This window comes from Drosophila kikkawai, chromosome 3R (assembly GCF_030179895.1).
Source record: "Drosophila kikkawai strain 14028-0561.14 chromosome 3R, DkikHiC1v2, whole genome shotgun sequence".
Classification (NCBI taxonomy): domain Eukaryota; kingdom Metazoa; phylum Arthropoda; class Insecta; order Diptera; family Drosophilidae; genus Drosophila; species Drosophila kikkawai.
Window position 1 is genome coordinate 15,975,070 of NC_091731.1, and position 11,810 is coordinate 15,986,879.

The 11,810-nt window shown below is 43.3% G+C and overlaps 1 protein-coding gene across 1 annotated transcript; it reads right to left on the minus strand.

Annotated features, from left to right (window-relative positions):
- Window positions 1-209: 209 nt before the first annotated feature.
- Window positions 210-4,154, minus strand: lbe (ladybird early). The gene is made up of 3 exons (XM_017180123.3): window positions 3,198-4,154; window positions 3,056-3,119; window positions 210-640 (listed from the first exon to the last, which is right to left on the minus strand). Exons 1-3 carry the CDS (start codon window positions 4,152-4,154, stop codon window positions 210-212), a joined length of 1,452 nt encoding a protein of 483 aa, XP_017035612.1.
- Window positions 4,155-11,810: the final 7,656 nt, after the last annotated feature.

Consider the following 11,810-nt stretch of genomic DNA (forward strand, 5'->3'; position numbering starts at 1 on the left):
TGTCGTGGCCTTGGACACCTCTTGTTGGGGTGTCTTGGCACTTCCTTTGGCCGTCGTCCAGTGCTTGGGGATATCCGTTTGGGCATAGCTACTCCCAACTCCCGGGGCACTCGACTCAAAATTAAACAAAATACTCGTCTCCTCATTGCTCACTTTCTGTACCAATCATTGGGTTGCCTTGGCGGTTCGGTGCGCACCTGGCCGCGCCCTCATTTGGGCGGCGCTCCGCCCATTTGGGCTGATCCCGGCACCGGGACCACCATGCCAGCAGCGGCGGCTGCAGCGGCCAAGCCCACCATATCGGCCTCATGCATGGGCTTTTTCTTTAAAATGCTCAAGTCATTGACATTTTCCAAGAAGGACTTGTGAGCAGAGAAGACCTTCACGCTATCAAAATCCTTCTTCAGTTCTTCAATGTCGCGCTTCTGCTTGGCCCTGCGATTCTGGAACCAGGTGATCACCTGGGCATTGGACAAGCCCAAGGAGGCGGCGATCTCATCACGATCCGCCGGAGACAGGTACTTCTGGTACAGGAAGCGCTTCTCGAGCTCAAAGATCTGATGATTGGTGAAGGCGGTGCGCGATTTGCGCTTCTTTTTCGGCTGCGGACGGTTCGAGAAGATGTCCAAGTGGGATTTATCTGGAAATAGAGAAGAGGAAAGGAAATTAGTTAAGAATCTTTTAAAATTCATATTAATACCCATTTACTTAGTTTGTAGCTCTAAATTCCCTGACTCTTGGCCTAAAACCGGTTGTTAACAAGCAACTTTGCCTTTAATTTTAATTGCCGAGCTAGTGTTGATTCAAATGCCACGATTGATACATTTGATGAATGCAATTGCGAACACAGCTGCAGTTTGAGGTCTCGGGCTCTCGACTCGGAGTCTATAATTTCACGCTGATTGATTGCACGGGCTGCAGTGGGCGTTCATTGGGCTGGTGGCTCTAATGACGCGAGCTCAGCTTTCTCGGGCATTATGCAAGGCGGCCGCTGCTCATTTGTCTCGTTTGCGGTGTGATTTATAATAATTATTGACACCTACAAATCAGTTTTAAGTGGTACCCCGCTTGATTAATGAGCCACTGACCCGTACTTAGAGCTCTGATTGTGTTTGCATAACGTTTCCTGGTACAAGCCCAGTGCCCATTGCCAGAAGCGGTGCCAATCAAAGCCACTTCGATCGAAACAATGTGATGGCAAGATCATCAGCATATATATTTGAATTTATTGAATATTGAATATTGATTGCTGAATATTGGCTAACCGGTTCCAGCTTCACACCCATTCCGATTGCTTGTCAAACAAACTAGATCGACATTAAAAACTAATTAAATGCCCTCCAACCGAATGCAAACGAAGTCTCCAGAGTCCGGACGGCAGGCCCATCCAAGCCATGAGTGTGGGTATACCCGTTTTACATATATGTATATACATATTCGAAATGCAAACGCATAATTTGGTCATTTGTTATCTCGAGCACGTTTTGTAACCCAAAACCCATTAGGCACTTGACTGCACGCCTCTCTTTCTCCAGAGCCTTTCTCCCCCGGTCTCTCTTGTATTTGTTTTTTATCGGAGACTCATTAAGTAATTTCCCTGACTTATCTCCTAGGGGTAAGCGAAAGAGAAATGGGCAGGCCACTTGGGTATCCTTTTCCCCTCTCAGGTGTCCACTTACAAGGCATAAATTGGGTCCTTAGTTAGGAGGAGTTTTGTTGTGATGTTCCGTATGTTTAAGTAAGGGAAACCCGATCGATTTTCGGGGAACCTGCGTTTGCCTGGGTAGCAACAGTTGTTCCTCCGGGATTTTTATGTTTTAATTTGGCGAGAATACTGGGAATTGCAATTAGGATTAGTGCAGAGTCTAGGCGACACAGCGTCTGGTGGGTTTTCTCTCTAGAAACCAGTTGATGTATAACCACAAGGAACCGGCTAGGGCTACGTTTCAGGGTAATTATATCTACACACCAGAGTGTGAGTGATGCTAATGGGCACTCCTCATAAATTAATGGAGCTCCATGTCCTCACAGCTGCCTATCGCAGCGACTACTCCTAAACTGCTGATAGACAAACGATGGGACGCCTCCCGAAGCTGAAACTTCCATGGGTACGATGCGTCGTAAATATTTCGTCTGCGAGTTATACAATCCATGATAAACAGTAATATGTGTAGTATATTTTGTCAACTTAATACCCCCAAAGATACAGCCTTATACAACGGCCGAGTGTCGTCGCTAATCGCCCGTTCAGTGTATTTTAAAACATGTTTACGACTCGAGGAGCTTCGGCCACCGCCGACCAACCACTACTAATATTATTGTGGTCGGGGCTAGAGTTGGCCCGGCCATTAGTTTTGAGTAGCAACAAATGGAAACGGCATGTTAATTGTTCGACGAGCATCGGGCCGCAACAACAAAACTCGATTAGGTAATGCACCGCTCGGCTAATTGTTGCTAATCGCTGCAGAATCGACACGACTACACAAATACACAACTAATGCGGACAGTTGGGGGGACTATTAACCATTAATTGCCATGAAATCACTGCGTGGAGTTCGGGGAGTACTAGTAGTACTAAAACGCCCACTAAATGAGCTCGGACGAGTATCAAGGCACAGATTTTCCTGCCTCTCTGATTGCATATCCAAAGAACAAAGTTCGCCCGTCTCAAAATGTATCTCTCGACTTTTTATACCCCGTGCGAGTGGCGCATGCTGCCAATTAATTAAAAGCCCAAATATTGATTCGGTTTTTTGGGGAATTTACATAACAAAAGACTGAAAAATTACGGGGGGACAGAGGAGAATGAGACCATTTATTTCAATTAAACGAAATTCGAATTTGCTGATTGATAAATGGCAAAACATCATCATAATAAGCTGAATATTCAGCTGCTGCTCTGTCGATTCCCCGCTAACAAATTGGAAGCTTTTATTCTAATTAAGAAATCGCGTAAATCCATTACGGAAATTAAGACATTTGTCAAGCGGAGCCACAATGGGGCTCCTTCTTACCCCCAAGTAAACCCCCTAAAGCTTCAATTTGGGATGCTTACCTTGCGACTCGTCAAAGTCCTTGGTGGTCATCTGGAACAGAGCATCCAGTGGTGTGCCATTGGCCTTGGCCTTGGCCACGGCGGCAGCATTGTTGGTATTCGCCGCTGCTCCGGCTGCTCCTCCTTGCGATGGACTCGCTGCATTGGTGGATCCACTGGCTCCTGGCTGTGCCGACGACTGGGGGCTGTGGCTGTGCCGGGCAGCGGCGGCGGAGGCGGCAGCCACGGCAGCCGCCGAGTCCCTGGCAATCTCGGGCGAACAGCAGTCGCTGGCCGCCGAACTGGAGCGGTCCGAGCCGCTCTCCGAAGGAATAATGTCCATGCCCATGTGCCGCAGCAGCTGGGCCTGGGCATTGAAGTGCTCCTGCAGCTGGCGATGGTAGTCAAGGGCCAGGCGCTGCTCGTAGTGCAGCAGGGCGGAGGGTATAAAGGGTCGGACGGGCATGGCAGGGCCCAGGAGGTGATCCCATGGCCGGACAATCTGTCCGCTTGGGAGCAGCATGGCAGCCGCCGCCGCCGGATGTACATCCAGAGGTTCCGTGCGCGGCTGCAAGAGTCCGCCGGAAGTGGCACTGGGGCGAGAGGCGGGCGGGGCCAGGAGATTGGAGCTGGGTGGCGGCGAAACGGACTCCTCACGCTGCTTCTCCGAGTGACCCAATATGTCCGCAATGGAGAAGCTCTTGACGCCCTCAATGGCCGACTTGGTATTGGTGTTGGTTTGTCCGGCGGACTGCGGCTCCGGAGCGGCGGCCGGCGGACTGGGTGTGTGTTCCCTGGGCTCCGACGAGGAAGAGGACATGCGCAGACGCTTGAGCGGCTGGAAGTAATCCTCCGGCAGACCGCCGACGGCACTCCGGCTGAGTCCGGCGGCTGCTGCAGCGGCGGCGGCGGCAGCAGCGGCTGCGGCGGCATGTTGCTGCATCAGCAGTTGCTGCTGCTGCAGCAGGTCAATGGTGCTGGCACGTGGATGGTGCAGCGGATGCTGATGCGGATGCTGGTGCGGATGCGGATGCTGCGTGGGCAGCGGGCTGGGGGCTCCGCCCACGGAGATCTCGGATTCGGCGGGACTGGCCGGACGCATGGTTGGAGGGCAGAGCATTTAGGTTCGAAATATAGCACTTGGAGGATTCTCAGGGAGTTCTTCCTTTCTTTCTTTTTTGTGTGTTAGGTGGCACTAAACTGTATTTGTTCACTGATTTCTCGTTGATATTGGTTTCGGTGATTAGTCAGCACTAACTAAGGTATCATCGGCACGACTATAACGACTACAGCGATCTATAGCTGATCCAACGGTATAGGACCTCTCAACTCGACAACTCGCAGTCAACTGTTCGAAACTAGATTGAAGATTGGTTTGCTAACTAGACACGTCGATATTTCTTCAGTTCTTTTGCTGCCGCCGCAGTCGCTGCCGCCGCTCTCTGCTCTGCCGCCGCCGCCTCCCTCGCCCCATCTCGTTCTCACCCTCGCCCGCTCTCGCTCGCGCTCGGCTCCTTAGCATCTCGCCCTCTCTCTATTCGTGTCGTTCGTGTCTCGTTTGTCGGTGGTTAAACCTCTCGGCCTCGGCAATCAAATCATAACTGCAAAACAAGCTGCGTCGACGTTCGCGTCGCGGCGCCGTTCGCTCTCTCTCAATCTTTCTGACGAGAGAGCTGAAACCTGTTTCTGGTTAGAGCGAGAGCCAGCTATAACCCCTGGGTGCTGCCATCTCGCTCTGCACGGCTCTTAGCACCAATCGGCTACAGCAACAAAAAATAGCAATGGTGGCGTATACGTAACGGTAATTATGGCGTTCATCATACGACTAGTGTGCAAGCGGGATGGCGCACGCGGTGCGAGAGCGAGATGGAGCAGGCGACGCTCCTCAGATTGTAACGAGACTGTATTTAGTATTTTTGGTTCGCAGCAAAGTTTTCACAACTTCAAATGACGTCGGCAGCGGCGCTAGCAGCGGCATCTGCTCCCCAAAAGCCCCTAAACCCTCCCTCCCCCTCCGCCCCACTCGAAGAGCCCCCTCACACAGTTAGCATTAATGACGATGACCCCCGAAGGCAGCCCGCGTTTAATTGTCAAGCGTTTGCAATTAATTTGCTGTAAGAAAAACGAACAATTAATTTGGGAGAACAAAAAAACGAAAACAAAACTAGGAAAACTAGAGAGACCGTGGGTAAGGGAAATAAAAATGCGCATAAATTTGCTGGCATTTTGAAATTAATTCGAGTCTGAGAATGAAAATGAAGCCAGTTGTGGTTGGTTGACTTGGAGAGTATTTCCTATTTTTTTTCGGAATATTGGCTAGGTGCCACTCTGTTTAATTGAAACTTATTGTTTGGATTACTCGTTTCCTTCTCACTTGTTTATTTAGTGTCATAATAAAGATACTTCTTGCCTGGCCATCATCATACTCAATGCAAATGGAGCAGAGCGTTATTGACAGAACCGGCGGCTTTATTGGATAGATGTGGGCTTTATAAGATTTGGATCTTTGACGATTTTAGGACTTAGGAACCGTTCAAAAATGTTTAATACATTTAGGAACCGTTCAAAAATGTTTAATACATTTTTAATACATTTTTGAACGGTTTCCATTATATATTTTTTTTGGAAAAATGAAACAGACTGATTTCAGAAACTCTTTGAATATTTATTGCATTCTTATAGAACATTTAGTTAATAGCACTCTTGGTATACAAAATAAGAATATTTTTATAATCCCTTCCATATTTAGTTTAAAAACACTTATTAAATATTCTTCAAAAGGATTTTATGATTTTAATTAAAAATGTAAAATACTATGAACACTTTTAAAATATTAAAATTCTTAAAAATACATTCTGAGCATTTAATTATTTTATTGAATTACTATATCCTCTAATTTCAATTTTATTATTTTACTAATTTTAAGACTAATACTTTTTAACTCAAAAGGTTACAAATTTTAGTCGGTTGAAGTTAGTTCATATTGTTGATGAATTTTAATCCTTAAGTTTTTTTTTACGATTTCCCCTAGTTAGAAATCCAGTTCTGTGATCCCTGCCGCTCTGCGTCGTCCTGCAGCAGTTTAATGTCAGCCAATTTGCAATTGTCCACACGTTTTAGACAACTTGAAGAAGGCATATGCTGACACCTCCAGGGCCAACAAACAACTCCAAATCCTTTTAATTGAAACAAATGTGAATTGCAGCAACAATCAGCCAGCTGAGAACAAAAGATTGGCTGAGCCAGTGGCAGTGGCAGCAACGGAAGAAGAAAAGACGGCGGCACAAAGGCGTCAAGGCGTCTGAAGACAAAGGGGCCAAAGGTCTATTAAGGAAGAATCGAAATTCGAAAATCGAAACCAATTGCCGTCGCAGCAGGATGCTAAACGAGAAAGGAATCGACAGCGGCAGCGGCGACCACCGCAGGCTCAGCGCCCGACTTTAGCCGCAGTGGGTCCCGAGGTCGAGCCCATCCCGGACCTTTACCGAGACCCCGAAAAGAATACTACCTGACGCTGCGCCCGGGGAGAGCGGCTGTTGATAAGGACTAATCACACAAATATTTGAGCATTTGGTTTTTTTTTTTTTTTTTTTGTGATTGAGTCTCGCCGCGCCGAGCGGCCCGTTTGATTTGCCGCGTTTAGCGCTTCTGTATTTTTTATAATTCTAATTTCTTCTGCCCATTTCCTTCTTTGTTCTTGGCGGCTATTAGTGTATCTATTAGATACACACACACACACGGTGGCAGCGGCGTGGGAAAAGCCGCGGCGTTAATTATGCCAGGTCCTTGAGTCTGGAAATCCTTTGCGGGAAAAGACACAATTTACACCTTACACCTGTGCCCATTCCCCCCCACCTCCACTTTCATCTGTGTGTGTGGCTTCATTCACACGATGATAAACTCCTGCAGTGAAAGTGCTGGAAAAGGGTTCATTAATATTCAAATTTTAAATGCAGGGCGACGATTTCATTGATTTATCGATCCAGAGGCAGCTGCCCGAAAGCAGCCGGAGCAGCTGATTGCCGAATTGAATTTTCTATAATTAAGTTTATCTTCTATCGGCAGATATGGCTTTAAACCGATATTTAGAGTTTGTAACGCTTACTGTTTAGTGTCTGAGTATTTACCAAGCTAACTACACCCAGTTTTATTTGTAGAGAGAAATGTATTGTGGTCATTGCCTCGACTACTTAATACCCGGTAACTTAAAGTTATGAGATTAATAAGAATATATGCTTACTCCAATATACTCTTATTAATTTTATAAGTCTAGGCATTATATTTGTGGGTGTATGAATCTAGAAAGTAACAAAAGTTCACTAGGGGCATCTACAACATGGGCACTCTTACTGTTGCCTCTATAATTCCCAAAGGGTTCTAGCTGCAACATCGGAACTTTTACGGTTGCCTTTGGTTTAGGATTCCCAAAGGGTTCTAGCTGCTTCTGGTTTACATAAAATTTTAAAGTGGGTCAGCATAGGTTAGCGACGAGAAAAAGGAGAGACATATTTAAGCTTGTTTCGGCCTTAATTTAAAATATAGTTGATTTTATCAAGAGCAGCTAGGTTCTCTGCTTTTCTTGCTTCATATTCTATAAAGGTTCTATATAATTTTAAAACACAATAATATACAATCGTGGACATAAGTATTTTGACACAGCTTATAGCTATATTCCAGCGCGTGTATCTTAGTACTCGTAAAAGTTACGGGATCCATTTAACTTTCCAGTAAGAGATTATATTTAAAACTTTAAAAAAGCAAAAGATGTTTCTGATATGTATATTGACTTCTTTGCTATGTCACATTATGTGAGAGATCATGAATTTTTGGGTGGACAAAAATATTTTGACATTGCATTCAATCAGTTCTTATTTGTTTCGTGCGCATTAAAGGACGTTGTTTGTTATTTATAACTCCAACTTATAAGTCTTTTAGCAGCTTTAATACATTTTTTGTCAATTTTCCTAATTTCTGTACCGTTATTTAATGAAAATATGGGTAAAACACGGGAGCTAAGCCAAATCCAGCGAAACGAAATAATAATTAAGTACCAAGCAGGTATTTCGGTCCAGAACCTCAGCATATTTTATAAAATACCCCGTCAAACAAAATTAACAAACATAAACTGACAATTTCGACGTATAATTTAGTCAGAAAAGGGCGACCTTGCAAGAGTACGCCTAGACAAGATCGTCTAATCCTTTTAAAATTTAAAGATATTGTCCTTATTATACCAAAAGCAGCTTCAATGGAAGTTCAAAATGATTATGATTTTTAAATTAGTAGAAAAACAGTTGAAAGAAGACTTAAAAAGGCTAACTTTGCTACTAATGTGGCCCGTCAGATACCTTTCATTTCACCTAAAAATGAGTTGAAACGATTAGCCTTTGCCAAATAATTTTAAACATGCCTAAATCCTTTTGGGAACAAATTGTGGACCGATGAGAGTTCTTTTGAGTACCATGGTTAAAAAAAAAGAAATTTACTGCAGATTACCAAAAAATATTCGCAAGAAAGTGCGGCCTAATCGGCTAATCGTTTCAACTCATTTTTAGGTGAAATGAAAGGTATCTGACGGGCCACAAAGTAGCAAAGTTAGCCTCTTTAAATAATATTTCAACTGTTTTTTCACTAATTAAAATATCATAATCGTTTTTAACTTCCATTGAAACTTCGTTTGGTTTAATAAGGACATGTTCTTTAAATTTTGCAAAGATTAGACGTTCTTGTCTAGGCGTAGTTTTGCATGGTCGTCCTTTTCTGACCAAATTATTCGTCGAATTTGTCAGTTTATGTTTGTTAATTTTGTTTGACGGGGTACTTCATAAAATATGCTGAGGTTCTGGACCGAAATACCTGGGTGGTACTTAATTACTATTTTGTTTTGCTGGATTTGGCTTAGCTCCCGTGTTTTACCCATATTTTCATTAAATAACGGTAGAGAAATTAGGAAAATTTACAAAAAATATATTAAAGCTGCTAAAAAATGTATGAGCTGGAGTTATAAATAATAATAAACTGTATTTTATGCGCACGAAACAAATGAGAGCTAATTGAATGCAATGTCAAAATATTTTTGTCCACCCAAAAATGCATGATCTCTCACATAACGTGACAAAGCAAAGAAGTTAATTTACTTATCAGTGTCATCTTTTGCTCTTTTAAAGATTTAAATATAATCTCTTACTGGAAAGTGAAATGGATCCCGTAACTTTTACGAGTACAAAGAGACACGCGCTGGAATATAGCCATAATCTGTGTCAAAATACTTATGTCCACGATTGTATATTAATATCCCTCACTTTTAACAATATTTTGTGATCTGCTTCTGCTATATCTAGTCTTAAACCTCTCCTATAACTCCTATAACTTTTGTAGGTCAATCCCAAAAACACACCCAAGTCAAGCGGACAAAGTAAAGGCTTACAAAGTAAGTGCATAATTATCGTTTAGCCATCGGTAAGCAATATAATTTTCGACATGCTACCACAAACAGCCAGTCTACACTCCGATCTGGGAGTTATTATCGGCTGCATAACATCAAGTGGCAGTGACAGGCATGTGTCAATGCTGCGTGGGTCGAATGCTGGCTGCTGCTGGCTGAAAATATGAACCGAAAGTCACTCCATGGCGCTATTTGCATATGCTCCGGGCTATAGCTAGGAAAAAAAAATATTCAAAATAAATACTTTTATGGAAGTCGTGGATACGAGTTGGGCCTGCTGTTGAAAGCTTGCTAATTGACAATTACAGTCAAGTCAAGTTAATAGTTGGGGGTTTTGTGACACAGGTTTAAGGTGACAGGGAAAGATAGCAAAGGGCATAGCAAATAAATTAATATTATTATACAATTTCTACTTTTTTTTTTATAATTCTATCTAGCATGTAAGACAGATTATGTATACTCATTTCAAATCAATTTTATTTCATACTTATAATAATTACCCAACGGTTTTTCAGCCATATTTTTAGCTTAAATCTTGATTAACCAAGTTTCAGTCATTAGTTCATTGTTTAGTTGGAAGAAATTTCCGCCTTTGAGTGCAGAATCAAAGAGAAAGTCCTCGTTTTTTTTTTTTTTTTGGCGGAAAAAGAAAACTCATCAAAGAGAAAAGTAGTTAGACACAAAAGACACTTGAGCTGGGGCGACCATTAAACATTGCCAATTTCACAGTAATCATCGCCATGGCCAAGAAAGCCCCGGCCGAACAAAAGGTGGCCCAGAGGAAAAAGTAGCAGAGCGAACTAAGCCGTTTAGGGGGCCACCCACAAAGCAAATGATCCCAAGCAGAGCTTGGACTCGGAGCCAAAGACCAGGCCAAGAGACCAAGCCGGGCACAGAGCCTCTGTTGGCCACGCTAATCAAGCCCGGCCAAAAGCCAGCTACGAAATGCGAGGCTACAAATCAAACGCTCGAAGGAAAGCACAAAAACGGAAAACAATGAACAAGCGCATGCTAATTAAAGCCAAGATGCTCAAATTGAAATGTTTAACTTTTTCATCTTCGTTTCTATTTTCGGGTTCGTGCTTTTGTCCCAAACTGCCGCTTCCTTCTCTTCTTTGGCTGGCTGACGGACTGTGAGAGGGCCAAGCGAACCGCAGCAGAGCAGTTCGATCTGGGCCAGCAGGAGTACACTGAGAGAAGAGTATTTGAAATAAAATTAAATATATTTATTTATAATTTTTTAAAAGTTTCAAGGGGTTACTTTTTTTGGGATCATTAGGTATATGAAGTATACTTCATCTATAGATGCAAATCGTCAGTCTATTTTGAGCGACTTTGAAATACCCTGTACTGTAAAAAAGAGAAGCCATTTCAAGCATGTAAATTTCACTTTGTCTATTTATGCTGAAATTCAAGAAAATATTTAATTAAACTGAGCGAAAGCCAAAAGAAAATGTTGACAAAGGAAGGCAAATGTAGACGATTAATAGGAAAATGTTGCGCCACCTCTTAAAAAAGCAAAATTTTATTAGGGACATGTTGCCAACACCCATTGGTACTTCTTACTTAATACACGATGTGTTTGCTTTTGATATTAAATAAAATATATATAAAAGGAATTTAAAAGTCCTTAAATTTCTAAATCCTTAACCGTTTTTTAATGCAAAACATTTATTTCTCCAAGTGCCTCTCTCATTCTCTCTCTACCAATGCGTACGACGTGCCACACGGCGTATACGCAACCAGAGAAGCTGTGTCAATAAAGACCTCGCGGCATTCTAATATTTACATGCCACAAAAGAACACTGTTTGGATACTTTTTCGACTGAATGCCGGACACAAATATTTGTGCGTTGGCTTCTTAATTGAGTTAATAGAGTTGGACGAGAGTGCGCGTGGCCGGCGTTGATTTTGACCGACGTGTGATAATTACAGCGCTGCCCCAGCTGCGGCGGCTTTGATGAGACTGTCGATGCTCTGTGGATGCTACCGATGGGTCCACAAAAACAAAAAAAAAAAAAAAAGTGGCCACGGTGGCGGCCTCTTTGTCTTTGACTTTGACTTTTGCGTTGGCCGTGCTCAAACAAACGGTTCAGTGGTTCATTTGGACTGCACTTTTTTCGGTGGGCCAGCGCTTGTTTAAATATTGAGACTTGTGTTTAACATAATTAAAGCGAGTGGAAATTACAGAAGCTCTCACATGGGTGGTTCCTCGCATATCGCATATAAGACCTGAGGAAATAGTGTATTATTTTTGCGCTGCTGTTGGTCTTCTCGGCGAGCAAATATAATCACAATTTGCATACGAAAAAAAAGTGTAATTATATGGCC

What these genes read in the sequence shown, in the direction of transcription:
- lbe (XM_017180123.3), bottom strand. Translation starts at nt 4,154, where the DNA reads ATGCTCTGCCCTCCAACCATGCGTCCGGCCAGTCCCGCCGAATCCGAG. An exon ending in GAGCCAGTGGATCCACCAAT is followed by an intron (nt 3,120 to 3,197) that starts GCAGCGAGTCCA and finishes GCCAAGGCCAAG; the next exon opens with GCCAATGGCACACCACTGGA. An exon ending in GGACTTTGACGAGTCGCAAG is followed by an intron (nt 641 to 3,055) that starts GTAAGCATCCCA and finishes CTCTATTTCCAG; the next exon opens with ATAAATCCCACTTGGACATC.